The sequence below is a fragment of the Caenorhabditis elegans genome, chromosome III, assembly GCF_000002985.6.
Source record: "Caenorhabditis elegans chromosome III".
Classification (NCBI taxonomy): domain Eukaryota; kingdom Metazoa; phylum Nematoda; class Chromadorea; order Rhabditida; family Rhabditidae; genus Caenorhabditis; species Caenorhabditis elegans.
In genome coordinates, this window is record NC_003281.10 from 8,570,176 (window position 1) to 8,597,880 (window position 27,705).

General features: G+C 35.3%; 6 protein-coding genes and 5 non-coding genes across 11 annotated transcripts; 4 read left to right on the forward strand and 7 right to left on the reverse strand.

Annotated features, from left to right (window-relative positions):
- Positions 1-416: 416 nt before the first annotated feature.
- Positions 417-556, reverse strand: C02D5.5. The gene has a single exon (NR_052547.1). It is a non-coding gene; the product is annotated as an Unclassified non-coding RNA C02D5.5 (non-coding RNA).
- A 5,389-nt stretch (positions 557-5,945) lies between these two features.
- Positions 5,946-6,144, forward strand: C06E1.13. The gene has a single exon (NR_052548.1). It is a non-coding gene; the product is annotated as an Unclassified non-coding RNA C06E1.13 (non-coding RNA).
- Positions 5,997-6,144, reverse strand: C06E1.15. Its single transcript, NR_052549.1, has one exon. It is a non-coding gene; the product is annotated as an Unclassified non-coding RNA C06E1.15 (non-coding RNA).
- A 4,782-nt stretch (positions 6,145-10,926) lies between these two features.
- On the forward strand, positions 10,927-13,735 carry doxa-1 (Dual oxidase maturation factor 1). The gene is made up of 8 exons (NM_066485.7): positions 10,927-11,052; positions 11,245-11,368; positions 11,414-11,548; positions 11,597-11,683; positions 11,731-11,951; positions 12,174-12,506; positions 12,555-12,670; positions 13,030-13,735. The coding sequence occupies exons 1-8, from the start codon at positions 10,972-10,974 to the stop codon at positions 13,124-13,126; spliced, it is 1,194 nt and encodes a 397-aa protein (NP_498886.2). The 5' UTR covers positions 10,927-10,971; the 3' UTR covers positions 13,127-13,735.
- Positions 13,736-13,987: 252 nt separating this feature from the next.
- On the reverse strand, positions 13,988-18,467 carry glr-1 (Glutamate receptor 1). The gene is made up of 14 exons (NM_066486.8): positions 18,344-18,467; positions 17,994-18,090; positions 17,545-17,870; positions 17,241-17,497; positions 16,673-16,952; positions 16,528-16,622; positions 16,076-16,480; positions 15,776-16,030; positions 15,563-15,726; positions 15,130-15,328; positions 14,897-15,086; positions 14,463-14,794; positions 14,316-14,420; positions 13,988-14,167 (listed from the first exon to the last, which is right to left on the reverse strand). The coding sequence occupies exons 1-14, from the start codon at positions 18,438-18,440 to the stop codon at positions 14,081-14,083; spliced, it is 2,889 nt and encodes a 962-aa protein (NP_498887.2). The 5' UTR covers positions 18,441-18,467; the 3' UTR covers positions 13,988-14,080.
- Positions 14,128-14,250, forward strand: C06E1.14. Its single transcript, NR_052550.1, has one exon. It is a non-coding gene; the product is annotated as an Unclassified non-coding RNA C06E1.14 (non-coding RNA).
- Positions 18,468-18,739: 272 nt separating the features above from the next.
- C06E1.12 lies at positions 18,740-18,887 on the forward strand. Its single transcript, NR_052551.1, has one exon. It is a non-coding gene; the product is annotated as an Unclassified non-coding RNA C06E1.12 (non-coding RNA).
- Positions 18,888-19,160: 273 nt separating this feature from the next.
- On the reverse strand, positions 19,161-19,313 carry fip-3 (Fungus-induced protein 3; the record flags this gene model as incomplete). Its single annotated transcript, NM_001379839.1, has 1 exon — positions 19,161-19,313. One exon carries the CDS (start codon positions 19,311-19,313, stop codon positions 19,161-19,163), a length of 153 nt encoding a protein of 50 aa, NP_001367400.1.
- Positions 19,314-20,657: 1,344 nt separating this feature from the next.
- Positions 20,658-20,807, reverse strand: fipr-16 (Fungus-induced-related protein 16; the record flags this gene model as incomplete). The annotated part of the gene is made up of 1 exon (NM_066489.3): positions 20,658-20,807. The coding sequence occupies one exon, from the start codon at positions 20,805-20,807 to the stop codon at positions 20,658-20,660; it is 150 nt and encodes a 49-aa protein (NP_498890.1).
- Positions 20,808-21,095: 288 nt separating this feature from the next.
- Positions 21,096-23,545, reverse strand: C06E1.7 (Putative glycosyltransferase C06E1.7). Its single transcript, NM_066490.6, has 12 exons — positions 23,443-23,545; positions 22,869-22,927; positions 22,759-22,822; positions 22,509-22,618; positions 22,302-22,462; positions 22,132-22,248; positions 21,988-22,088; positions 21,839-21,945; positions 21,670-21,788; positions 21,499-21,580; positions 21,357-21,451; positions 21,096-21,307 (listed from the first exon to the last, which is right to left on the reverse strand). The coding sequence occupies exons 2-12, from the start codon at positions 22,915-22,917 to the stop codon at positions 21,215-21,217; spliced, it is 1,098 nt and encodes a 365-aa protein (NP_498891.2). The 5' UTR covers positions 22,918-22,927; positions 23,443-23,545; the 3' UTR covers positions 21,096-21,214.
- Positions 23,546-25,134: 1,589 nt separating this feature from the next.
- On the reverse strand, positions 25,135-27,695 carry ztf-30 (Zinc finger transcription factor family protein 30). Its single transcript, NM_066491.6, has 6 exons — positions 27,524-27,695; positions 27,326-27,445; positions 26,314-26,529; positions 26,104-26,265; positions 25,615-26,057; positions 25,135-25,568 (listed from the first exon to the last, which is right to left on the reverse strand). The coding sequence occupies exons 1-6, from the start codon at positions 27,666-27,668 to the stop codon at positions 25,461-25,463; spliced, it is 1,194 nt and encodes a 397-aa protein (NP_498892.1). The 5' UTR covers positions 27,669-27,695; the 3' UTR covers positions 25,135-25,460.
- Between the last annotated feature and the right edge of the window lie 10 nt (positions 27,696-27,705).

A 27,705-nucleotide genomic window follows, 5' to 3' on the forward strand; every position in this document is an offset into this window, starting at 1 on the left:
GCTCCTGTGCCCTTCACATGCGCTGGAGTTCAACTCAAAATGGCAAAAATGTGTGGTAGGCTAATTTTTTGCCCGCCTACGTTGTTGCATTGAGACAACTTCTGAACGGATTTCGTGAACAAATTTTCTTTCCAGATTAATTTTTTAAAACTTTGCTCCCAAAATTGCATCATTATCGGTAAAGTTCGGGTATCCCCTCTTCATCTCTTAGACTTACTGTGTAACAATTTGCATAAATATACACTGGTCTCTCTCAATCTTCTTTCATTTGATCACTTATACTTTTACACTTGGCACGCACACATAGGCGAACCGCCCAGGCTTCTCCTTTGCCCTTCTGGCGGCCAACCCCCCCCCCCCCCCCCCCTCCCCCCGTTTTTTAAGTTTTCTTGTCATCTTGAAATGGTCGAAAAAATTAGTGTTGTATTCTTGCACTGACGATGATGATGATGAAGTGGAAGAAAGAACCTGTTCTCTCGGCCCACAAAAAATTCCAGAGGTGTTGGTCAATTTGACCTTCTAGACCATCACATTCCAGCGCGGCTTCATAAAGAAATCGTCTCGAGAAAATTGAATTCAAGAATAGAAAAAATTATATTTCAAATGAACTCGATTTTTGAATGCTGAATTCTTCTTCCTCACAATGACAGTCTCATTGAATTATAACTCAATTTTTAGAATTTTTGATTCCGAGTGAACCACATTTCAGAAAGGAAAAAAGTTTTGATGATGTGTGTTCAATGTATAGGTTACTGCCACACCACACTACCAATCAACCGGTTCTAAAAAGACAAGCTTCTCTGGAATTCAGTTTCAGAACACTGGGGCGGGGCTTCAGGTTATGTTGGGAGTGGGAACCAAGAAGACACACGACTTCTTATTACTTTTTTAGTTTTACAAAAATTTCATTTTCTTTGAAACTGTTTTACTCAACTCAAAAAAACGAGGCCAGGAGAGAGTTCAATATTTATCGACTTTTATAAATTTTATATAATTTCACCATAAGTTTTATACTATTTTATGCAAGTACATAGAGTGTGCTCTTGGTAAAGCGTCTAATTTTTCCGAAAGTTCACTCTCTTTAATATTTTGGAATTTTATTTGTTTTAAAAGTTCGTTTTGAGGATAAACCTTGAAGATTGGAAAACGGTAATCTTTGCAGCGATTTTTATAACTGGAAACATGCTATCAGTAACTTAATTTTATTTGTTCTATAAAGTTAAAAAAACGTGAGTATAAAAATTTCAAAAAAATCCAAAAAACAGACTCCGCCCAAATCTTGGCTTCTTTAAATTTTTGTATAAAATGTTCGTGTGCTTATAATTCAACATTTTGACTAAAATGGAATACTGTAAGAAAATACCCCCGAACTTGATATCAACCCATTATAAACTCTTGTGATTTTATAATTTACAAAAAATGATAGTTGACAATTATTTGAAAATTATGGAACCAATGTCCTAATCTACAGCCACATACAGTTATTCTTACAATTATATCAAAAAATCATATTCCCGTTCCGTTTTCCCTCTTTCAAAAGTCGTTCATATCTGCTTATGGCACCTGTTGCGCCACCCCACGCCACCCAGATACAAGATTCTGAAAAAAAAACGAGTGAGAGTAAATGTAAGACGAAGAGATTTAGAGAAAGTGTCAAAATCCCACTGGTTTTTTATTCGACATCCCCCTTTTTCTCACTCACTCGTTCGTCTCGCCATCGCCGTCGCAAAAAGTATCATAAAGTTGCCCTCACTGAGAGAACGACTTGCCTTCCGCTGAGGATAGATGGTTCCCGCGCGGAAGGAGAAGGAATCCCCTCTCTTTCTCCGACACTTTCACCGCTTCTCATATGATGCCATTCTCGGGAAATACATTCGTAATTGGATCATCTGGGACTGGCAAAAATGAGAAAGAGAAGGGGGAACGTTTTCTTTTCAACTGGAAAATAGTTACTGACCTTGAGCCAACTGGAAGCAGAAAATGTTTAATTAAGGGGAAGAAACTAAATAAGGAAAATTAGTGTAACTACATTTACTTTTATGGTAGGAGATCACTTTGTAACTTACTAAGTTGATTTTGCTAAAAATAAAACTGATGGCAGACCATTATCATTAAGTTTTGTAAAGCATCAATTTGAACAGCAAAGTTGAAGCATAAGCCTATGCGGAAGCTTGAATCTAAGTCTATGCCTAAGCCTAAGACTAAGCCTACGCATAATTGTAAGCACCTTTTTTTCACATTTTGGAACATTTGGAAATTTACCAAAAACTTCAATCGAAATCTTTGAAAACTCAAAGAAGTTGTGTTCTATTATGTTATTCGATCATTTTGGACTAATTTAAATATATTCAGACAAAACCCCTCAGTGACTTTTGAATAGGTCCAAACATTTTTTAATTTTACAGAAACGAATCCATCAATATTTTGTTATTTTGCTTTCATAGCCGAGGGCACAAGTGTCTTTAGATGAGATGACATCCTCAATTCTAGACACGGATTCTAGACATGGGCTGTTGCAATTAGCATAGTTCTTGGTACTTTACGCATGTCACATTGAAAACTAAAGTGAGAATAGTTTCCCGTTCCAATTAATACGTCGCGCCCTCTGTTTCTCCCAAAACGATACCAATGGCATCACGATTGAAAGCGGCAAAATATAGAGAGATTGAGAGAGAAACGGTTTCTATATACAGTGTAAATTTGCCCCCTGTTGCCATCATCATCACATAGACATACACACTCCATAATAGCTAAGGTTAGCTTCCTGTCGCCCCCATCTCGGCAATAAAAATCGCTTTGATTTCAATCTCATTTGTTTTTTAACCACCAGTTTGCTTATTTTTACTTTATAAATTGAGTTCTCTTGTTTCCAAATTTTTTTGCAAATTACATACGTTGAGGACATTTAGTCATAATAACCATTCTTTGAATTTTTTAAAAGTTTAGTGGCTAAAAGTCTTTCGTGCTTTTTTTCTAGACATTTTTGAAAAACAGCAACAACTTTCGAAAGTTTAATCAAATACTTTTAAATTGTAAAATGCCTATTTGTTTATGTATTTCTGTTATGAACAATAGAGTTCCAGTTTGTGTATCTATGATCTTTGATGACTACTAAACAGACTTTGTTTTGATAGTTCCCGGTTTTTAGCAGTTTCAATTTGAGAAAGAGTCTAGGTATTTCCTTATCACATTTGATAAAGTAGCTAATGGTGGCCGTGAACTGTGATTACTCAATGATGATGTCGAGGATTTTAGGGATTTGAACGGTTTTTCCAAATTTTAGTTAATTCAGTTTTTATAGCTGAGCTAACTATTATAACTTAGCACTAATTCCATTTATTTTGACTCTCCAATTGTCATCTGGCACAGTTAAGTATTTCTTAAAGTTTTCGGTTTCTACATTGCCTATAATTTGCTCAATTTTTGACCATGCCGATATTTGATACTTTTCACCTTACTTATGTAAAAAGTCAACTACCTTTTTTTGCCGCATGGCTTTATTAGGCAAATAGCAAAAGTCCCCCTGAATCTTTTTGAAAACTCTTATTTTTAGTCCCTTGAACATTTAATTGAACTGCAAAATTGATGCTCGTTAATCTACATATATCCAGTAAATAGGCCGTAGGCAGGCAGGTGCAATATTTGATTATTTGTACCCATCTAACATGCTGGTCTGCTTCTGCAGCCACTAGATCTAGTTTTCATTGTTCAGCAAAAAATCCTAGGCAAGATTTACTAAAGTTGTTGCCCTTCCTGACCTAAATTACATGAATTTCGTTACTCTAAAATCTTTCAACGACTTTTGTAACGCATTAATCTGTTTTTTTTCACTTCCTTGATTATCTAATAGTTCTTCTTTTTCATCTTCAACATCCTTTTTCCCCTTTACTCTTTCCCTACATCTTACCATCTCATCAACAATCTTTCATAAATCTCTCTTTTAACTTTCGATTCTTTCAGTATTCGGATTCATCTCAACATGCGTGTCACCCTTCATTACTTCCTTTTTATTACCATTTCTGTTTAGTAGTTGAACATTTGTACATGTGTGTTCTTCCTGTCTACAGTTTTGAATGGGGGCTCGAAACCTTTGATGATTCACGGTATTTTTTCTCTTGTTCTCAAGTTTTAGAAATATAGAATAACACCACATATTTCTGATAAGATCATTATATATAGTTATGATGTATGCTCTAACCAAATAAACCTTATCACTATGTTGTTTTTCCAAGTTTTCGGAAACCACAGCGTTCACTTCTATTTCCTCCAGCTGTATCATCAACCGTTACGCAATGAACATTGCGCAACACTCATTTTCCATCGGTTTCCTAGTTCTTCTTCATCTTCTGTCTCTCTTATATTTTATAGAAACATTGAAAGAGACTAGGAGATATAGAGAGAAAAAGAGACAATTGGCATTCGTTGAAAGAGAGAAGGCCTGTTGCGCAGAACCCTCTCTCTTGCATCCCTGCTTTTCCATCAGCTTCTAGCATCAGTAATCGATCCGATTAGGTTAAGCTCATTTTAAGGATCATCTCACTCTTAGTCTTTAAATTTCATTGAATACTGTAGATAGAACTCTAGACTTTGAACTGACGCTTTTCTCCAGGCTTTTAGGATTTTGGGCAGAGCCGATAGTCATGGTTTGTGACAACTGCCGGTATAAATTTCACGTTTTTTCTGAAGAAAAAAAGCGTCCAGAATACCTCTGAGATTCAAATATCTCACATTAAATTTAAAAAAAAACTATTTAAAAATTTTCGCGGCGTTCGACAACTTCGGCAATTGCCGGTGTCCGAAAATATTTGCCTACGGCAACTAGGTTGCTGGTAGCCAAAAACATTTGGCGCAGTTCGGTTGCAAGATTTTTAGAAGACAAATTGATATTTTGAGGAAAAAATACGACTCCTAAGGTAATTAAAAAATTATAGGCTCCAAAAATTTTGGATTGAAAAAAAGAATTAGAAAAATGTAATCACACTTCGAGCAAAATTTGAAAATTACAATTTCGAAATCCGATAGATTTCCACTATAAACGATTTCTAATACTTGTCTGATTTTTTTGAACCCAACCAGAACAAAAAACTTGAACCAGAACAAACCAGAACAAAAAAAAACAAAAGACCTAAAACCCACAGCAAAGGGCAAAAACTACAAAAGGCGGAAACCATTTTTTCTAGACATTTTTCTTTATAGGACGTCAAAAAATGTAAGAAAAGACATAGGGTAGAGTGAGAGAATAAGAAATGGATGCAAAAACCGCAAAAACTGTTTATATCTGACTATCGCTCACCCAAAATGCAATGTATCTGTCGTCTCTTCGTCTCTTTCTCTTTCATTTTCCCTCTCTCTCTCTCTCTTCCTTGATAATATCTTGTGAAGATAAATGAATGAATTGGATGAGACGTTTGCTTTTTGGGTTCCCCTATTTCCTGAAAATCAGGAGGTTATTGGGTTACTGGATAACTTCCTTGTGTCCTTTTTGTCGGTGTCCTAGAATACTGTAGACATTTTCAAGGTTATGATGTACCATCTTTTTTCCCCATTTTGCATGTTTTACCTCTCCCTTTCATCTTTACTATCTTGAGGGTCAATCTGAACACTCTTTTTTTATTTTGGTTTGATGTCGTGTACTATTACCGCTTTCATCTTTCTTGCATGTGTAAGACTTTCAGTTAGCCTATAAACTAGAAACGGCAGCCGACACGTCCCAGGTTGTTATAGAACCCGTGATTTGTCGGCTGCTCATCCCTTTGTAGTTTGCATTTCGAGTAATTAATTAAAAATAAATGAACTTTTGCTAGCGATGTTTCCAAATTTGTTTTTTTTATTTGTTTCAAAAATTTGCCCTGTCTACCAAAAAAGTTTTAAAAGCTCCGATGACTTTAGTTTGGAATTTTTCTAATTCAAATTCCAAGGCTATCCATACCTTTTTTTACTAAAATTCCCATGTTTTTTTGGGTGTTTTTACCCGAGAGACAAAACGGCGACAAATTTCTCGAATTCCCCGCTCCTCTCCTAATGAGTTATGTGGTCGTTTGGAAAAAGGAAAACCGTTTGGCCAGCAGTGGCCACTGCTAAAAATGAAAAAAGACGATGATGGGTGATGATCAGAAATCATCCACACCTTTTCCTCGGAGAAAATTTTCTCGGAATAAAAATAGGAAATACCTTTTGTTAAATTTGTTAAATAGTTTGGAAGCTGGGATTCGGGTTGCCTTTCTTATATTTTCGTATTCTTTTCGCGATTTCCTAAAAAAATTAGATCTTTTGATACCCTTTTTCTCAAATTCCTTTCAATTAATGAGTCATCTAGGAAGGGTCAATCAACCAAAGATCTTCCAATTTTCAATTTCACAAATTTGTTAAAAGACTGTCCATAACACACACCTAAACATTTATTGTCACTTTTTTCTATCTGTTCTAAGGCGTTCAGTTAGTTTGGAAGACTAGAAACAGCAGCCGGCAGTTTTCGGGTTGGTATATCTTTTTACCATGTGATTTGTCGGCCGCTCTTGTAGCCCCTGGAAGTTCGCTATTTTAAGAAGTGGTTTAAAACATCTTAACTTTTTGTTAATAATATTCAGCTTGTGTCCCCAAACGTTTACATTTCAAAAGTTATTAGCACACATCACGAAATGAGTTATGATCAGCAGTTCAGCCGTGACCTACCAACTTCCGGAAATTAAATTCCAAACATTAAAGTCATTTGCAACCACCAATACATTCAATTCAAGTGGACAATACAAACAATATTTTCCTGACCTCGATCATTCATTTCCTTAACTTTGTTTCTCTCTACACCCAGTTAGTACCGTACCAGTTTTGACCATTACCCAGATGTTCGCTAATCCTTTGAGCAATATTATTACTTTGACCAATACAAAACTATCAATGTTTGTGTGTATGTGTGTTTTGTGCAAGCCGCCAATATTTGTCGATTCCCAAGTTTTTGTCTGTCTCCTCGTCATAAAAAATACACATAGAAAAAAGAAATTGGTAAGCGCAAAGATTAGGTCACCTACTCCTCCTACAACCGCCCGCGCAATCGTCTCCGATGGCACGCGCCAGCAGCTGAGAATCGGAATTTTATTGGTGGGAGGTGTTCAGAAAGTGTGCTCCGCTGAGAATAGACAGTTGGGAGGATTACAGTAGATGATCAGAAATTAAAAATGAACACGTCTTAACCGAAGTTCAAAATATTTAGCAGATATGGAACCTGGATTTCAAAGTTAGCTTTAACCAATATTATTGAAACAAAAGTTCTCTTGATCTCAAAGATTCACATTTTTCGGTGCCACAGATGTTTGTTTACCGTCCGTTCTTGACGTCGTTAACAGCCAGTTGATAGCTGTCATCGACGTCAGGAGTTTTCTTATAAAAATGACGATTGACACCATATTGTCTTCTATTTCTCTTTTCCTCATCGTCTGCTTCCTTCCTTCATTTCATCGTTCTCGTCGAAACCGTCTCAAAAATTCCGTCGACGTTTTTCCGACCTTGACTTGATCTAGCAATCTGAATTGCTTGGCGAAGAAGACGGGTCGAAGAGACTTGAGATAAGAATCGAATGAGCTAAAAATTTAGATTTACATTCTCAAATTGACGTTTTCATGTAATTTTGAGGTGAAGTGGAACCGTTAGTTTACTAGATTTTTCATCAAGATAAAAAAGACAGATTGCCGAAAGGAAACGAGGTAAATATCAGTAGAGATAGTTTTACAAAATGTTCATTTCGCAAAATAAATAAAACTACAATGTTGTAGAATTTAGTTTGCTCAGAGAGTTTTGTCCAAGTTCAATTTATTTCAATTGAATTCTTGAACTCTACTTGAGAGCAAAATTGAACACACAAGGTGCTGATCTTTGTAGAAAAATTTTCAAGAATTCAGAAAAAAAACTTTTAAATTTTTTAAACAGAAATTTTAATAGCACAAACAGGAAGTGTAATTTGAAAATAATTTTTCTCGAACTCACATAACTATTTTCAAAAAAAATTGCCGATAATCCGCTTCATCGTATCTGGCACAACATTTCCAAAAATATAAATTTGAATGAACAGTTGGCAAACGTTAGGCAAACTTCAGGCAAGACTTGGTTCACTCTGCGCTCTATGTTAGCCAAGAGTTGGGCCAAACTTAAGTTTAGATTAAACTTGGGATCTTTAAAACCCAAATTCTGTCGAAGATTTGCCATTTTCTGAACCAAGTATACGTTTGGCAAAAGATGGGCAAGAAGTTGCCGCCGAATCCATTCAAGTTTTCCAATTTACCATCGACATTAAAACCCAGATAAACATCGCCAATTTTCTTGAGAGCAGCTGAAATTTCTTGAAGCGAGGCATGATCACAGTATTGGTGTTTAATTGCGAATGAAAGAGGTGGAACCGAATTTTGACACAGAGATAAGTACAACCAACTAGATTTGTCAACCAGATAGCAACAGTTCGGTGTTGGTTGTCCCCTCCCGTTATGACTTGTCTCTTTTTGCCACTTATTTAGCCGAACTAATTCTATTAGCTTTTTTCTTTTTTTTTTGAAAAATGCACCTTGAATTTCCAAAATCGTAGTTTCTAAATACATCAATTGCACGTCCGACTCCAAATATTTTCTTGTTTGTATTCGATTTGCTGCTACCCACTCAAATGTTGTATCTGTTTCCTTGTTGACTTTTTGTTTTTTCCAATATCTATTTTGATCAAATTTAAAAATTTAAAAAGTCATTCATGGTACAAAAAGTCAACTTTAAAGGTGCCTATTGTACCTATTATGCCTACTGTGGATAGGTCGATGCCTATGCTCGTCTATTATGCCTGCTCTGCATACTATTCCTACAATACCTAGGTCTATGCCAACGTTGACTACTGTGCCTGCCTACTACGGAAACCTTTTAGTTGGAATCTTGCTCATTCTTGCTCATTTTGTCAGACAGAATTTCTTTTTTAAACTACAAATACTTTGATAACATCATAGTTCAACCCCCTACCACACAAAAGAAACATCAAGAGCATCTGTGCCTCTTAAAAGTTGACGAATTTTTAATATAAATTTATATCAATTCTTGTATCTCTTTTCTCAATTCAATTCACACACATTTTCACGTATTACATTCAAGTGTTCCCTTACCATTTTGTTCCTTTCAATCATGCTTATTGCTTTACAAGTTGTGTTCCCCTTCTCTCTTTTAGTCTGTTGAAATATATCAAAACAAAAGAAAAAAACAACAACTGTGTCTCTTTGATATTTCTTCAAGAAGTTTTCTTCTTCTTCTTGACAACCACCACCATCACTATCACCATCGTCACTGACATAGTAGTATTAGCTTGACCTTTTTCTATTACAGCATCGCTTGCCTTCTTCTTCTCTTTCCTCTCGTCTTCTCTTAAACTTTCGCTTTTGCGGGTGCCCTCCGTGCGCATCTTCTCGCCCGTTTTGGTTTCGGTTTCCACTGTGTTTGTTTCTCGTGTCCTTATATGTCTAATCAGTAATCGAAACTAATTAATTTGAAACATTCGATTGTTTCAGTGTCAAACCACAAGAATTCTTGGGGTTAGAGGTCAAACTAAGAAAAGTTGGAATATGTGAAGAATGGTTATGCTTACAGTATTCGTGGGAAGAACATTTTGAACGATTGTTCAACTATTTCGAAAAACCTTATTTCCTCTTTTAGACTTTTACGGCTTATATCTCATCTGCCTTTAATTGCAACAAAAAATGGTCCACTGACAAAATGTAGGTTAAATATTTTGCACGTTTTTTGATAGTTGAAAGTTTTTGAGAAAACTGAAGACAATCAAGATATAAATTGTAAAAGTGGAATAAGGAAGGTGCAAGTGTTTTACTTAAAATACGGTATCTTGCATCAAAATTAACCAGAACTTTGCTTTTTTGACAATTACTAGTCTATAAAAACATGTATACCTGCTTTCAGCCTTTCAGGATATCTCCTGCCTACCTGCCTACGGGCCTATCAATTGTAAAGGCAAGCCTTGGCATGCTTGGGGCTATGTAGTTCTAGTTGAAGAAGTTTTCTCGCCGAATGCCAAAATTGAAACCGTTTGATAAAACTGCAAAAAACATCTTTCTATGATAATCTAGAGTCATTGTTAACCTTCATCGTTGAAAGACAAAACCAAAAATCTAAATAGAGACCAATTTTCTGAGCTTTTCCCACCTTGATCCTTCCGTCTGCCGCAAGTATTAAAAGATCGTGAACATATATCCGTGCACAATGCACTCTCAAAAAGTTGTCACCTTTTCCACCAGTTTTTCACCCTTTCACCCCATCAATATAAATATTTGCAAATTATCTATCTCTTTCTCCAAAGTTTGTTAGTAGCACCCTACAAATATAACTGAACTTTTCCGGTTTCCGCCTGCCATCGTAACCTATTTTCATCACCTCCCACCATCAATATTTGCTCAATAACTTCCATACATTTTTTTTCGGTCTTTTCCAGTCTTTTTTTCATTTCAACCTATTCACTTCTTCTGCTTTTTCCAACCCCTTCCGTTTATTGACTATAAGTTTTGTTGTGTTATTCAAGCATATTTCATTTTGCAATAACTGTTTACTCATCGAAAAACTATTTTCCCCTATTTGTTTTTTCAACATCTCTTCCTCTTTAATTCGTTGTTTTTCCGCATCGTTTCCTTTTTTAGACGTGTTATTTGTTATCATAAACCCATCCGGAAAATGTAGTATAATAAAATAAAAAGGTAAATAAATAATCTCTATTTCTCTCTCCTTCGAAAAATTTCAAAATCGACACATAGGCTAGGAGGCTCCGCCTATTTTATTTGCTCTGACCACCCTCTCCAACCCACGTTTGATTATATATATAAATTGCACAAATTCTTTAAAACCTTCACGACAAGACTCTATTTCTTGATCCTCTATTATTTCTCGCAATTTTGTTGGTTTCAGACGAACCAATAATCGAAACGAACCGACCTTAAAATCAGAAGAATCATGTGGTGGTTCGGTGGAAATCCGAGTCCTTCTGACTATCCAAATGCTGCTATTCCTAATTTTAATATGCACGCTTTTGTGGTAAGTATTTAACTTTTTTTTTCCTTAGGTTAATGTGAGCCAACTCCTTTAATTTCTAGCTTCTATTGTTAATGTTAGGAGTAGTTACCGTACTTCCACAATGAGGATTGCACATGCTTCTTCAAGAGGAAATATCTCAGTTCATTTTAGTTATTAGTAATTGAAAAGTAAAGCAATCGTTTACATTTTCAGATATTCTCGGTATTTCTGATACCCCTCATTGCCTACATCCTTATACTTCCTGGAGTACGGCGGAAGCGGGTTGTCACCACTGTCACATATGTCCTTATGCTAGCCGTAGGTGGTGCTTTAATAGGTAATTTCATGTTTTTGTTTCTTTTTTACACAGTATCAGTTTCAGCGTCTCTGATTTATCCGTGTTGGGCGTCGGGTTCTCAAATGATCTACACACAATTTCGTGGCCACTCGAATGAGAGGATATTGGCCAAAATTGGTGTCGAGATCGGGTTGCAAAAAGTGAACGTTACACTCAAATGTTAGTTTAAGATAAGAGAAATAATTTTTGAAACGTTTTTTTTTTCAGTCGAACGATTACTTTCTTCCAATGATGTGCTTCCGGGTAGCGATATGACGGAATTATATTATAACGAAGGATTCGATATTTCCGGAAGTGAGATTTTGACTTTTTCGCTGAATTTGAAAAGCTTTATTTTTCAGTTTCATCAATGGCAGAAGCACTTCACCACGGGCTCGAGAACGGTCTACCGTATCCAATGCTCAGTGTTCTTGAGTATTTCTCATTAAATCAAGATTCATTCGACTGGGGACGGCACTATCGAGTTGCTGGTCACTACACACATGCAGCTATCTGGTTTGCATTTGCTTGTTGGTGTCTTTCAGTGGTTCTAATGCTGTTTTTACCACATAATGCCTATAAGGTGAGAAATCATTTTTAATAGATTACTGTAATTATTTTCATTTCTCAAAAAATATGATGTTGAGTTAAGTGATATTCAACCAACGTTCCTAAACATAAATGCGGTAGTTTTCCTGGTAGAATTTTGCTCTGAAAAGCTTAACTTCGAACATTTAGATGTTTCATTAAGAACTTAATAAAGTAAACTTTAAGTAGCTAAATTACGAATGAATGCCATTTTCAGTCCATCCTCGCCACCGGAATCTCTTGTCTTATCGCGTGTCTTGTCTATTTACTCCTCTCACCTTGCGAACTTCGGATAGCATTCACTGGTGAAAACTTCGAAAGAGTCGATTTAACGGCTACCTTTTCCTTCTGTTTCTATCTTATTTTTGCAATTGGTATTCTCTGTGTACTCTGTGGTCTTGGTCTGGGTATCTGTGAGCATTGGCGAATCTACACTCTGTCCACATTTTTGGATGCCAGCCTTGATGAGCATGTCGGTCCAAAATGGAAGAAGCTTCCGACTGGAGGACCTGCATTGCAAGGAGTACAGATTGGAGCATATGGAACAAATGTGTGAAATAAATATGTCTAATGCAGACTCTCAAAGTTATTTTTTCAGACGACAAACAGCAGTCGCGACAAAAACGATATATCAAGTGATAAGACTGCTGGATCAAGTGGATTCCAATCACGAACAAGCACATGTCAATCGAGTGCAAGCTCAGCTTCATTGAGGTAACTACTTATTTTTTAGATATTTTTTCTAAATTTTAAACTCAAAAGGTGGCCAAGTTCTCGTTCGACCACACCAGGTTTTACATCAATTTGTTTGGATTTGGAAAATATGGAAAATACTGAAAATATAACGTAATGTTTTAGAGTTGGACCCTGGTGATTGGTTTAGAGATTGTTATAAAAGGGAACCCGGAAAGTTATAATCTGTCTCTTATTAACAAAATCCTATGCTTGTAAGGTTCCTAGAAAAAAGTTCCATGAACCAGAAAAAGGAACCTCTTTACAGTTGACATTCCCCCTGGTTTCCCCCAGGAAAAAACTGTATTACTTCCCAAAATTCAATTTCTTCCTAATTTCAGGAGCCAATCATCAATTGAAACAGTGCACGACGAAGCAGAACTCGAGCGGACGCATGTCCACTTTTTACAGGAACCATGTTCATCTTCATCAACATGATCCCTCTTTGAGTTTCATTCGAACTTCTTTATCTCTTTTCTAGGTGTATTATTTTCCAATCATTTTCTTTCTCTTCCATTTTTTTCATTCTATCATTCTTCATCCGTGACATTCAACTTTCATCGATATCGATTTTCTGCCTGACCCCGGTCATACGGGGAGATAGATCCAGTGTGTGTATCGTGTGTATATGTACGTGTATACATACGTTCCCCTCCATTCATTTAATTTTAATCCCGGTGACATTTTTCCAGCTTTTCCCATAACATTTTGTGTGTAAATACCATCCAATCATATTTCATTTCAATTCAGAGTTTTACTAATTTCTACTGGTACTCTTCCTTTTTTCAATCACTTTTCCCTCACTTTCTCTGCCCCCTTGTCCCAATCCCTGTCATGTTTCTTCCTGTGTTTCTTCACGTTGTGAGTCGCCTTCGAAACGGGTCATCCAGGGATTCATTGTCTCCCAAAGTCGCCATGTCCATTTGAAGAGCATTTTTCTGTCTGTCGAGCTGTATTATGATTGATGCATTGGTTTTTTAGTTACGGGTTTTTAGAGACCTAGTTATGAGTTATTTCTTTCTATTTTCACTTTGTGATTTGAAAAAATGAAAAATTCAATTCTTGATTTTCTTGTTACTCACATATCCAAGCAATCAAAAAATGTACATTTGTTGCGCCGGTCAAGAGAAAGTAAATATTAAGTTCTTTTGTTGCAACATGCCCTATATTTTTACGGTTTTAAAGTTCCTGTACTCAAAATGGTCAAAATGGACCGAGTTTTTAAACTAGAAAATACCGAAATTCCTCATAATTTGTCCCCTGTTCACCAAAAGATTTTCTGCCAAAAACTTCAAGACAAGAATTTACATTTAATTTCAAAACGAATAAACAAGTAAAGGAAATAAGAATATCAAAAAATTTGCATATAATGTTTTCAGCGAGTAACAAATTTCAGACAGCTGTGTTGTAGAGAGTGTTTGCAGGTCGATCCACATTATTGAAAGCTTCTTTTTCATTTGCAGGCAAGAATGCAGCTACCTGGAAAACAATAATATTTGTGGCAAAAAATCAGTGATAATGAAAATAGCTTTTAAAAAATTATTTGATTGAGCTTGTGGAATAAGTTAATCTGAGTCGTTTTGGTTATTTTTGCAACGATTAAATTTTTGTTGTAAGAAATATTAACCTGTTGTCTTCTAATTGCATTATGAGATTGAGATCCTGGTTGTGCAACTGCACCTCCTTCGACTGATAATCTTAATTGAGATGACAATGCACTTTTCAAATTTTTCTGAAATCATCTTTATCCACCAGTTTTTCATATATTTCCCACCGCAAAATTCGCCACCATAGAATTGGAATTAGATTTCCTCGCTTCAATCCTACTTCGATACAAGAATTCCCCGAGTGCAGCCAACATTGAAATGACCATACCACCCATTAAAATATAAAATATTCCAGCAACTTTTGATAGATTCAAACTAGCAGATGACCCGTCAACAGTAATACCCGCATCGCATTGTCCTCTATCATACCACCATTTGTTTTCCAACTTTTTCAGTTCACCACGTTCTTGGAGGGCTAAAATTGCCAAGTTGATATGATCCTTCCAGTCGGAGCCGAAAGGTGTCGCTATTCCATATCCGATACTGTTGAGATTTGCTCCTGAAAACTCCTTATTTTGTGTAAGAATTATACTATTTCGTCTAAATTCTACGGTAGTAGGATAACTTTATTTCCAAAAATGTAAGTTTCAACTTCACTTACCAACTTTCATTGTATCACATGGTTTTCTTGTATTCTCATATTCATTTGCAGTTGCTTCTAAAAGAAATGCATATCTTCCTTTATGACTTCGAACTCTTTCAATTCCTTCCGCATAACTAGCCACAAAAACTGGCGGAACTTGCGATTCCATATATCTCCACATTCTCTGATATATTTGAACGGAGGAATACTGAAATTTGAGGATTATTCCTAAAATAATAACAGTAATTTACTTTGAAGAAAGAAGCTGTCGATCCGCCACCTTGAATTCCGTATTTAATCTTCGACTGTTTCGCCAAGTCTTCAACACTTTCTATAGGAGCTTGCATTTTTTCAAGTGTTAGGAACGCAGCCAAGTTAGCAGTGTAAGAAGAAACGATGATCATTGTGAAAAACCACCAAGCAGAAGATGCGATACGACCCGAAATTGATCTGGAAATAAAAAACAGTTTATTTTTTAGTACGGTGTCCATTTATTTTAAGGTAAATTTCTTGAATTTTAGTTCGTGCTACAGTAATACCTAACTAGACAATGCGCGAGGAACTTGTTTTAATTAAGATTTTATAATTAAAAACCTAGAGAATTTTAGTATTTTTTATGCATTACGCACATTACTAAAAGTTCGTTGAATTTTACAAATGACTAAAACCCAATATAAATCAAACCTTGGTAAAATATCAGTTCCTTGCTGCATGAAAGCTGCTAGTGTAAACCATAAGCAATTATAAACAGAAAAATCGTTGGAAATAGTGAATCCTCCTCTGGAAGTCTCCTCGACTCTCCATTCATACGGTGAAAACCTTGAAACAAGAAAGATGACTACTGACACCTGAACGCAAAACATTTCTAAAAAATATTTTTCAAAAAGTTAATTTCACCCCAATATACGCGAATATGATGTACATCCAAATCTCTGTACTAAGCGGTTGCATAAAGGAAAATACTGAAAACTCTTGTTTGTCAGGCTTCTTGATCATAATTGAAATTCCAGTTGTCATAAATGGTTTTGAAAAATCCACGACTCGTTCTCTTTCTTGATTTATTGTAAGTGATGCAACTACAGCATGGGCTCTTCCACTCAGAAGTTCTCCAATCATTCCATCCCAGCTTCCGTCAGCTTGTTTTGATCCCGCCTGAAAGAGTTTATAAAAAACAATTCGTAAAATTTTCTCACTAGCCTTTGTTCCTAATTTGATCTCATAATTGAACTCCTCAATTTTGTCAGCCAACAGTTTCAGCAAGTCGATACAAAATCCTTCAAACTTATTGTTCCCCTGACATTCTGTCAAATTTGCCATTTCCAAACATTCTCGTTTTATCATCACAAATGGAGCAACTAGATTCGTGAGCACTATCACTTGATTATCCTTATGATCATTTTGACTCTTTCTCGAATGTTGAGCAACTGTTCGATTTGAGAAGAATCCAACACCTTGTCGCCACGCTAATACTTCTTTTGAATTGAAAGTTGCTTTTGTATTTGATACCAAGTCAACTATGGATACATCAAAGTTCTTGCGATTTCCAAAACGATCGAATTCGATATTCCCAGTTAATGTTCCCTCTTTGTGTCCAATTTTCATCTGTAATAGTATGTATTACTGAGCAGGTTTTTTTTTGAAAAACGTACATTTCTAAAAGCAACTCCGATTGTTTTTCCATGCTCAAATGAAGAGAAAGGTCGATTTGGATGAGAACGGTCAGAAAGAGGATCACAGTAGATTCCTGAAAGTCCAGAAAATTAAAAAAAAACGTTTAACGTATCCAACATTTACCTGGAAATCCACGATTGAAAAATCTCCTATGTCGAAATGTACCATGGAACAATGAATCATTCGCTTGCAGGCACTTTGCAAATCCATGCCACGTAACTAACATTGCATCGTGTCCAACAGCTGCCTCAACACTAACATCATCTCCACCTCCTAATGAAGATGACGTCTTCAAATGTTTCTTTAGTGACCAATACTCTCTTCCATCTTTATTGATTATATTGAAACCTGATATATTGATATTTCCATTTTGGAACATCTCTTGGTCGTAGGGAAGAAAATCCTGTAAAATTAATTATAATATAAAAAAGTGGCACAGTGTAACATGAGCTCTATTAGTCTCGTAACCAAATTTTTCAGTTTGTTTTAAAGGTATAGGTTACTACTACTCTAAAACAAAACCAAAATTCAAAAGAAAACTGAAAGATATTTTCGCACTGCATTTGATTCCAAAATGTTTCACAATTGCGGTCAAAGATGAGCAAAAAGTTTAAGGTTTTTGCAATGTTTAAACATTATAGAATTATCAAATTTCAATTCTGTCACTAAACTGTCAGTTCACTAAACTTACATAATTTGCCAGCACATAGTGATAGTTAGCCTGATTAAATTGTGCCGAGCGAATATTAATTAGAAGTTTCTTGAGTCGTTTCGGAGATGCACAATCGATAAGTATTCGATTTGTTTCATTATTTCTCATCATATTAAATTGCATTAAATACGCTTCAAACTGTTTTTCATCAGCCGGCAAATCGAACATGGACGCTTTGACAGAAGTATTGGTTCGAGTACGAAGATGTCTCCAAAGTGATGGTAGGTGGAGGCTTGCTAGAATTATTTTTTCGTTGAATATCGAAGTTAAAAATTGAAACTACCATGTACTGGGTCAATCAAAACCAGAACCTCTCCCCATCCTTTGTGAACAATAAAATCAGCTAGCAGTTCACTAATTGGAGGTCTCACTGAAACTTCGAAAAGATTCCCGAATTGTTGTTGTTGATGGTCATCATTTGATAGAGCGGTCAGTGAGACAAGAGGCATTTCAAGTGCATCAGATACTCCTCGAATACCTTCTCTTCCTTTTCCATCAACACTTGAAAGTAATGCCATTGCACCTTCTTTAAGCTCATCACAGACTGCGTTCACCATGTTCCACGAGACAGCAGCGCCTTCTTCAACTACGCGGTGGTCAAATGCAAGTCTGAAAAGGGAAACGGAGAAGTTGGGTGGAAATCTTTGTAATGATCGAGAACAGTGTGTACAAATTTATATTCCAATAGGCTTTTGATAGTGTGCGCGAGGTAGAACATAAATAATTACTCACTTAAACGGTACATCGTCTCTGGAATTGATATGATCAGATGTGTATTCCATAGCTTTCAGAGCCACTCTCGATACTTCTTCATTGTTCCCAAATGATTCTGAAAGTTTTATAGAGTTCTTATTTTATTCCAACAGTTTTTTTTCATCAGTAAGCCTTCAATGTGTGAACAGAAATGTATGCCTTCAAGGCGACCTAGGCTCGTGTGGGACAAGCGAATATGTATGGCTGAAGACATTCCTGATTACCTCGGAACCACTACAGTATTGCTTCAGTACAGTCATTCTTAACAAGTTTCTCAAGGTTTAAACTTTGATGGATTTTTCAAAACTTTATTTTTCTTGTAAACTCACTGATAATAATATGACTTGGATATGGTTGAACTACAGTTAAGTTGAAAACAGTGAATAGAACACCGAACATGTTCAAAAAAGAAAACGAAGAAAACATTGTGAATGTGTCAGATTGGGTGCCGGCGACGTCGACTTGCTTTGCCTTTCTTCTCGGAAATTTGATCCTTCACTTCATTGTACACAGAAAATTGGATGTTCTTTCGGATTAACACATGTCTTAGAAAGGGTGAGAGTACAAGAAAGAAGTCAGCTAAGGAAGAATAGTCTTATTTCGGCGAAATTGAAAAAGTACGAAGTGAAGTGACCGAGACGAAGAAAAATTGGAGGACCTTCGCGTCCGCCCGCAGCCAAGTGTGTAAAGAGTAGGAGCGGAGGGAGCCGAGCACTCGCAAACCCTAAATTGCATTTCAGACTCACCTCTGAGCATTTGAATAGTGTATGAGAAGAAGAGACGTAGACAGAAATGGCCAATCAACGTCCCCCACCCATACACAGGGAGAGACACTTGGATGGGAGGGCAGCACATCTTCATTTTCGGGACACGGACGAGCGGATGAAAAGGAACCTCTTTTGACTGAATTTGATGAAATAAGGTTTGGAATGAACAAGTTATGGAAATTTATATTTTCATAGTTGCGGGAGAAGCCCCCAGGAAAATTTAGAGTTTGTGTTCTGATACTTTTCAGCTTCCACGAAGTTTCAAAGAATTGAATATTTTCCATTAAAAAGTGAGAAAACAGTGTTTTAAATTTACGATGTGATCTTTTCAGAACAAATATTCGATGCTCAATAGTATTTATTCAATAAACAAATTCATTTATTTCTTTGGACGTTCAGCTCCAATGATGACTCCACTTCCATATCCACCCCCATATCCTCCACACTTCTTGCCTCCGCCTCCAGGTAGGAAGATTCCAGAAGCCGATGAAATTGCCAATATAGCGAAGATGAATACAGAATAAACGTTCATAGTTGATGAAGAGAAGATGAGCTTCTTATGCTTCGAACAACGATTTCATGAATATTTATACGGTAGGAAACTGTCATAACATTTTTATCCAAATTTTATTGAAGTGTAGGCCACAATAAATACTTACAGTTTTCGATAAAATGTTTTATTACAAGTTTAAATTGCAAACTGCTTGTTACAGTTTTGCCCGAAGTTTCTGATGTTGAGTGTGACAATCATCACGTCAGATATCGATAAAACAAAAGAGCAAATAATCAAGTAACGTTTTTCATTTTTGCAAACACAAAGGTGATTCAAATCACAAACCTCAACCATTGATAAGAACGTAATAAAACTTGATTTTGCCTACGATTTCATGATAATATTTTAGTATAAATATCGGATATAGTTGTTGTTCAAATCATAAGAAGCTCATCTTCTCTTCAACAACTATGAACGTTCATTCTGTATTCATTTTCGCTGTTTTGGCAATTTCATTTGCTTCTGGAATCTTCTTTCCAGGTGGAGGAAGCAAGAAGTGTGGAGGTTATGGTGGTGGTTATGGAAGTGGAGTCATCATTGGAGCTGAACGGCCAAAGAAATAATTTTGCTTTTTAATTCAATAAACAAAGCATTTCAAAATATGCACATTTAGGAGAATATGAAATTACTCTGAAATATCTTAAAAAAATTTAGAGTCGTTGAAAAGCTGCATAATTCAGCTGAATTCTAATCTGGAACAACGGTGTCTTTGAATTTGCTGTTTGAAGCAAAAAAACCAAAATTGTTTGCCACAACTATCGACTTTGTTCCAGGATAAGACGACTAACCTAGATGCTGGTCGATTATAGATGATCCATACTGTTTCATCAGCTCTGGGTCCCGGCCTGGGCCCGGTCCGTAAAAACTACAGTTTTTCAAAACCCATTCCCTTGTGTTAGATGATCAATCATCCAACCACTCTTCTCATTGGGAAAACAGATGTGTAAATAAATTACATATTTGTTAAGAAATTTTGGTCATTGTTCAGGGAAAATTCTCATGAATAAAACAATCATGAAAACATGAAAACAATCATGAAAACCATGTAAGGAATTGATACTTCTTTAAATTTTGAGCTTTGTTTTCTGTATTTCTAATAGTTTCTTAATTCTTATACTTCCTTAAAAACAGTGACTTCGACTTTCATAGTTTCGAAATGTTTCTAATTTATATGAATGCTATTGTTATTTTTTGGATTTTATAATTTAAGAAACGGAATTATTTGTGTTGATAAATTATCCACTGTAGGGTCAGTTCTCTGATAAGGTTGAAGTCAGCAATTATTCGATGCGCAAAAGTATTTATTAATTAAACCAAATTAATTTACTTCTTTGGACGTTCGGCTCCAATGATGACTCCACTTCCATATTCACCATGTCCTCCACACTTCTTGCCTCCTCCTCCTGGTAAGAAGATTCCAGTAACCGATGAAATTGCCAAAACAGCGAAGATGAATACAGAATAAACGATCATAATTGTGGAAGAGAAGATAAGCTTCTTATGCTTCGAACAACGATTTCACGAATATTTATACGGTAGGAAACAATTATAACTTTTTTTTTTCAACTTTATGAATCCGTAGGCAACCTGTGTTTTATTACATGAAAAAACAGTTGATGGTTGGTTTCTGAGGTTTGTCATTTTGATCATTTCTTGCGGAAATGATAAAAGAATTTTCAGAGCACGAAATTATTTTTAAAAAACCGTTATATTATCTTCTCTATGAACAAAAAAAAGTAATTTTATTTATTGACAACAGGACACTTGAAATAAAAATTGAACTTTGAAAGATTTAAAGCACCGATACCAATTGAACAACCGCAATGTTGAATTAATCACTACACGTCTCTTATAATTATTTGTACATTAATAAATTATTTCTATGTAACAACTACGACTTTCTTGTTCTCGTCCAACATTATCGATGTCCAGCTTGGAACGAAAAAGTCATCGGGATCGAGTACTCCTTTTTTCTGAAAATTAAAACTTATAAAAATTTGTTAGTATAAATACAGTTATTACATAATTAACATCATTTGTAGATCGAATATCTTGATAATAAACAGCTTGTCCTTTTGAAAGGTATCCAAGCCACCATCCAAATGTCGAAGATGGAGCTGAAAATTAATATTGACTTAGAACAATATTGGGATAAAAAACTAACCAGTTATTAAAGTTGCATCACAACTATAATGTGAGTATGCTAGATCGTCCTGAGGAGTGTTTTCAGAAACGAAGTATTTTGTCTGAAAATATATAAACTTGTTGGAGAGCATAGTGGGTGTTAGGCTGGTACACCTGAAGTTGTGCTTTCCTCCTTCGGAATTCTTCTTACCGTTTCTTCAATCTTAGCCTCCTTCTTTGCTCGTACTGTACCCTCAAACATTTTCGCTTCAAAATCTGGGTCATCTCCCATAATAACTGTCAACATTTTCTTATTTACATCTTTCTGCTCTAAATTTGAACCATATATAATTTTTTTATTTAGTTTCCAGCCAAATTACCTCGTTCTTTGATAAACTCCAAAGCTGGTTTTATGAAGGAGACATTTGAAGAATGATGCTGACCGTCCACAAAATCTGTTCTCCGAATGTGTATGCAAATTCTGGAACTGAAGGGTAATATTTATATAACTCATCAACAAATTATTTACATGAAATTACTGCTATCAGAGTTGGGAAGTGGCGAGAAATCAATGGCTGGTTTTACAAAACTTTGCACTTTTTCCTTGTATTTATCGAAATATTTCCAACTCTGAAAAAAACAAAATTTAAAGATTAAAAATTAAATCCCTTACCTGATAAAAATGACCAGTCAAGTGAAGATATTCGCTGGAGATATTGTTAAATTTATCTGGATTATCAAAAATACAGCATTTCTCACTCAACGGAACTTTGGTGGCTTTGTTGTGCACCTAAAAAAATCAATCAAGAAATTTTTCTTATTTTGAAAATCAATAAAACTCACTGGATATTCAAAAATTTGAAATTCATCTAACAGCCCCGGTAATACTTTTCGAACTCCTGTGATCAATAAATTATATTTTGAATCTTCAACGAAAATTGCTGGTTTCCGATTAAGACTTTTCGCCATTCCATAGACTGATACAAGCTCAAATATGTGATTGGCTGAAAAACTGAGATTATTGAAAAATAAATAAAATATAGAATTCACCTAATCGTGCCGTAGAAGCAAGTTTAGAAGATAAAAATCCTTTTGGAATAGGTGGCAACGTTGAACGTTCTATTTCAGACTTTTCTTGAAAAATCCTCGAATCTAGGGGTCTGAAAATCGAGATTTACAAACGTTTTCTTCAAATAAAATGTACATATTTCAAATTTAAATTTGCTGGGCAGCGCAAGTGGAGCAGAAATATCTCCACTGACGCTACAAACGGTACAAAATTTGAAACCTTTCAACTAACGGTGATCTGAGCCCTCGACTCCACGTAGTCCTTTGAACAAATTGATTGTTGATAAAGAATAAAACTGAATAAAATATAATCATAAAATAAAGTTTTGAAAATAAACGCACCTACAACCAACACACAAAGTAATTGAATTGGCTTATTATAATTTGACATGCTTGGAAACCTGAAAATATTTGAATTGCGTATTACAGTGAGACAGCAGAATATCTGGAGAAAAAATATATCAAAGAGAGTATACTGAAGATTAACTTTCTAAAAACTGAAGTAAGCTATTTTGAGGTTTTTTTCGTGATTAATCTACCATATTCTTTCTATCTTGTAAATTGTTACATTTATCTCGATCGATCAACAAAAAAAAATCCAAACAACATTCAGAACGTTTGTCTCAATAACATCTTCTAGGCAATTCTACGATCACCAGAGAAATTTTACTGAAAATTTAAAATTGAATTTTCTGTTGTTTAGTTTGAGTTCCGCCGTTACAATTTTTGTGGTGACCTATAGGACTATAGTCAAAATCTAATTTTTTTAAAGAATTCGAATGACACGCGGCTGGTTCTGAAGTCCAATATACGTTAAATAGTTTTCTTCATTAATTTTTACTGTTGAACATTTTTCATTCTATTCAAGAAAATATGTGCAAGTCTGAAACGTAAAATATGTTTAAAAAAACCCAACCTGCAACACTGGCAAATGCGACGATACATTCCTAATTGATTTACGTTTAGCTAACAAATCACATAACAAAAAATGTGGAACTTTCTCAAAAAGAGAAGAAAATGAAATCTATTTAATGGTTAAGGGAAAAAATTTCACGTCGCAACTCATTTTATCGATTTTGAAAATTTTGAAACTTTGAAACGGTGTTGAAACTAGCCACGCTATATTGTGCATTTTGAGCAAAAACAAATACATATTTGCGGAATGTAGTATAAAACCCAGAGATATGTAGTTATCAGTGCATACCGGCTACAGAAAAACTTTTAAAAAATGCTGCAGTGGTCAGTTTACATTCGGATTTGTTTGTGTACGATTAGAACCTAAATGCTATTGAAAAATGGAATTGGCATATGGTATATTGAAATCGAAGAAATCGAACAAGAATAAAAGAATACAATGGACAGTAATACTGTAGGGACATCAATTGTAAATAAAATAAAATAATGATTGTCTATGTTTGTTCATCTGTTCCATTGAGCAAATTTTCAATGAATCTAAATTTTACTCTGGTTTTAGAAATTGTATGGCTCAAAATATGTATTTTGTGTGTGTTCCGGAGTACAGCTTATCACTTTATCGAAAAACGTATGTTTTGATAAGGAAAGGGCGTTTCAATAAATTTGAAGAAAAAAGGGCGTTGCAACAAGTGACATGAATAAAACAAACATATTCGTAGAGTCGTATCAATAATCAGCATCATTTCGATCTTACGTACGTGGAGTAACAAGGAACTGGAATTTTTTGCATGCCGGAGGAATAGGAAGATAAAAATGAAAGACTAGAAACATAGTCTGCTTGTCTGGTATTCCAAAGATCCCCTACCGTACCTAACTGTACTAAACTTACAGCACGGTTACCAAATCCATACAGTCCCGTAATACCACAGTATCTCAAATTATTATGTTTTTTTTAACTTTTAAACAGAATATGTATTGTATTTTGTATGTATTTTGAAAACTTGTTCAGACAAGTTCATCAAACATGTTAATAGCAATTTGAATTGATTTCATAACTCTGACAGCGTCGTCTGAAAATGTTTCTCAATACTATTTAATTTTTCTACCCCCATACTCTATTGTTTTAATTTTCCTAGATAAATTAACAATGCTCCAAATTCGTCAAGTTTTTTTTTCCTGAAATGGTCAAATTTTGACAGCAATGACAATGTTCAATGTGAGCACCTATCAGCACATCAACGAAACAACCCACAAAATAATGACAAAATTGCTATGAAAAATAATAATTTGATGAAAACTGACTTTGCGAAATTTGAGAATTTAGCTGAAACAGAGTTTAACATTAAAAAAAACAGAGCTCAGGATATTGGTAGAGGCTCATGACTAAATTTGGTATTTTTGGGTCGCTTTAAGTGAAAATGGACATCGATTTTTTGTTGGAATTAAAGAGCTAAGAAATGAGCTTTCTCAGATTTCAGTTACCATGGATATTTGGCAGAGGATTTATTTAGTTATTTGTTTATTCTGGATAAGAAATCCGTTTACGTCTTTTGTAAATGTATTTTTCAAAAAAAATTTTTTTTGAAAGAGTACCAAAAATTCTGGAACACACATTATTCAACTTTCTATACTGTTTTTTTACTTTCTTGACTTTCTCTGATCAGTTTCAGTTATTTCCTGGAAGAAACGTAGAATACAGCATTTAAATTTATATCAAGTATGTATTATTATTATATTACAATTATGTATATTCAACGTAAGCACTGAGAATTATGGAGATGGAGACACAGAAGGAACACAACGGATCGGATGATTTTGATTTGTTTGTTTAATATTTGTTTTGGAAATAAAAAGCAAAAAATCCCGCAAACAGGAAGAAATAAGTTAAAAAATATAGTTCTGAGATTGGTAAAAAATATTGCGAAAATTATGAGAAATCTCCAAAAATGAAACAATATTAACATGATAGTAAAGCTTGCGAAGTTTGAGGTTTCAGAGAAATTTGGAAAAAAGATAATTCTAAAAAGGACGTGTCAAAATTGTGTTATTTATGAGAATTCGAAGAAATGAATTCATTTCCGAGGCGTCGTGAGCTTTGTCATTTTGAAGAAATTTCACGGCAAGATTCTGAAAAAATAATTTTGAAATACTTCTTTCTGATCTGAAATCTTACCTGACACTCTAACAATTTCCTTTGGAATAGCTCATTGTGCTCACGGAGCGCGTGTGCTTCCATTCTCAATCTGAGCACAGTTTGTTCCAATCCATTCATTTGGGCATTTGCTTCTAAACTTTCTTGTTGCATCGTACCAATTTTGTGTTCCAACAGTTTGCATTTATTTTCAGAAATCAATATCTTTGTCCTGCTGACGTGGCAGTCGAAGCATTCATGACGTGGACTGATCCTTGAAGAAGAAGATGATGAGGATGGTGAAGCTGTATCAATCAATGGAGATGATATAAGAGCACGATCAGAACACAACTGATGGAATGCACTAAGATCAGACTTGAAGCTGACTGATGAGCAAGTTGGTGACTGTGAAGTATACACATCGGGCTTCTCCACTTCATCTTTTATTTTTTCTTTTGAATCTGCTACAAATATTGGTGCCGTAGCTGAAATATTATCATAAGCATTACAAATATTTTGTATGTAACTTACTAGGTATGGGTTTTGGAAGATTTGCAAGCCATGAAGGTGTCTGAGGTTGAGATCGAATAGGCGATTGAAGAGCAGGGATTGGGATGCTTGCAATTGGAAGAGAAGGTACTGATGATTCAAGGGATTGTGGGGTTGGTAGATTTAGAAGTGGAGTACGGATTACTGAAATCAATAATCTTTTTATGTTCATCTCATATCTGATAGTCTTACACTGGAATGGATCTGTAATGAGGTGGCAGCTTCTGTTGATAACTCCATGAGGAATGACACTATTATTATTGTTGTTGCTGTCATTGTTGTTAGTGGCAGTTTGTAGATGAATATGAAGAAGTGATTTATCAGGAAAAGCCCAATTACAGCAACGGCACATGTACATTCGAGAGATATGATGTTGCTTGAACATATGAGTACGAAGAGATTCACTACCTGCAAATTACAATAGTTTTTTATTATTATTCAAAGTCCCCAATTCAAATACAGTACTCCTATAAAGTTTGTCTACTTATCCCAAAGCCATTATTTGACCCCTTACAATTTCGCTCCAATCCTCCACTTTTTTCCCTTCTGCCCCCACTCTCATCCATTGCGCAACCTCATTCAATTGTCCCCGTTCTCGAAAAGTGAGAACTGTGTTTGCGTCTGCGTCTCCACTATTTCGTATTTCTCCGGATGACCTCAATCGTCCGGAGAATGAAGAAACAGTGAAAATTGAATGAGATCAAGAGGAATCTTTCTCCGGAGAGTGGATGGATAGTAAACAATAATTGTTCATACAGATGCTTATACCCGAACAACAATAAAAACGAGTTTCTTGCGGTGTTTCATGTGATAAACAATTCAGGTGTAAACAATATGCTTGTTCAAATATTATAGGTGGATGCTTTAAAATATAGCAGTGGTTTTGCACTGCACAATTTTGCTCTGCAAAATGTTCTACAGTATCCCTGCTAAACCCGGGAAATGAGGAGATCAAATCAAAAGATGTACTGGAGCTTAATACATTTTTGTAGCAAAAGCTCTCTGAGTCCCTGATCGAACAAGTTTTCATTCTATTTCATATTTTTGTCTCCAGCAGCTTTTCAGCTCAAATGTGCAGCTCATTCTTGTATCAAATGTCATGATTATCTTTCTTTCAATTTCGAAAAATCTGTGATTGAGGATTTTTCTTAATGCTCGGAAGATCACCTCATTGTCAATAAAAAATAAATAACTTCCGACTTACTTGAGATATCTTTTCGGCATACTGTGCATTTGTAGCTTTTGAAGTGAGCCTGCATACGGTGGCGGGAGAGACTTGAAGAATGACAGAAAACTTTTGAACAGATTGAGCAACGGAACGAACCTGAAATTCAGAATCATTATAAAAGTAAGAACCTAATCAGATTTGGTGGACTAATAACAATTCCCAGAACTTACAAACCTTTTAAATCGGGTCGTTTTAACTCAACACCACTTCCACCTTTGGATCCACTGATATCAGTTCCATTCTCAACCTCCACGTCACTACCGTAACCTTCCTCCTCTGTATTTGTGGGTGAATGAATTTTATCGTCTTCCAGCTTCATATCCATTTCAAGATGCATGATTTTGAGCTGAATCATG

Coding starts and splice junctions, on each gene's coding strand:
- glr-1 (NM_066486.8), bottom strand. CDS start 18,440: ATGTTTTCTTCGTTTTCTTTTTTGAACATGTTCGGTGTTCTATTCACT. Junction 16,623..16,672: donor TTTCAATCGTGGATTTCCAG/GTAAATGTTGGA, acceptor CTGGACTTTCAG/GAATCTACTGTGATCCTCTT. Junction 15,087..15,129: donor CGACAGCTTCTTTCTTCAAA/GTAAATTACTGT, acceptor CTCAAATTTCAG/TATTCCTCCGTTCAAATATA.
- doxa-1 (NM_066485.7), top strand. CDS start 10,972: ATGTGGTGGTTCGGTGGAAATCCGAGTCCTTCTGACTATCCAAATGCT. Junction 11,053..11,244: donor TTAATATGCACGCTTTTGTG/GTAAGTATTTAA, acceptor TTACATTTTCAG/ATATTCTCGGTATTTCTGAT. Junction 11,684..11,730: donor AGGATTCGATATTTCCGGAA/GTGAGATTTTGA, acceptor TTTATTTTTCAG/TTTCATCAATGGCAGAAGCA.
- C06E1.7 (NM_066490.6), bottom strand. CDS start 22,917: ATGTCAAATTATAATAAGCCAATTCAATTACTTTGTGTGTTGGTTGTA. Junction 21,452..21,498: donor TGATGCAACTTTAATAACTG/GTTAGTTTTTTA, acceptor ATTAATTTTCAG/CTCCATCTTCGACATTTGGA. Junction 21,308..21,356: donor CTACAAATGATGTTAATTAT/GTAATAACTGTA, acceptor TTTAATTTTCAG/AAAAAAGGAGTACTCGATCC.
- ztf-30 (NM_066491.6), bottom strand. CDS start 27,668: ATGAAGCTGGAAGACGATAAAATTCATTCACCCACAAATACAGAGGAG. Junction 26,530..27,325: donor ATGCCGAAAAGATATCTCAA/GTAAGTCGGAAG, acceptor TGTAATTTGCAG/GTAGTGAATCTCTTCGTACT. Junction 25,569..25,614: donor GGAAATTGTTAGAGTGTCAG/GTAAGATTTCAG, acceptor TTATTTTTTCAG/AATCTTGCCGTGAAATTTCT.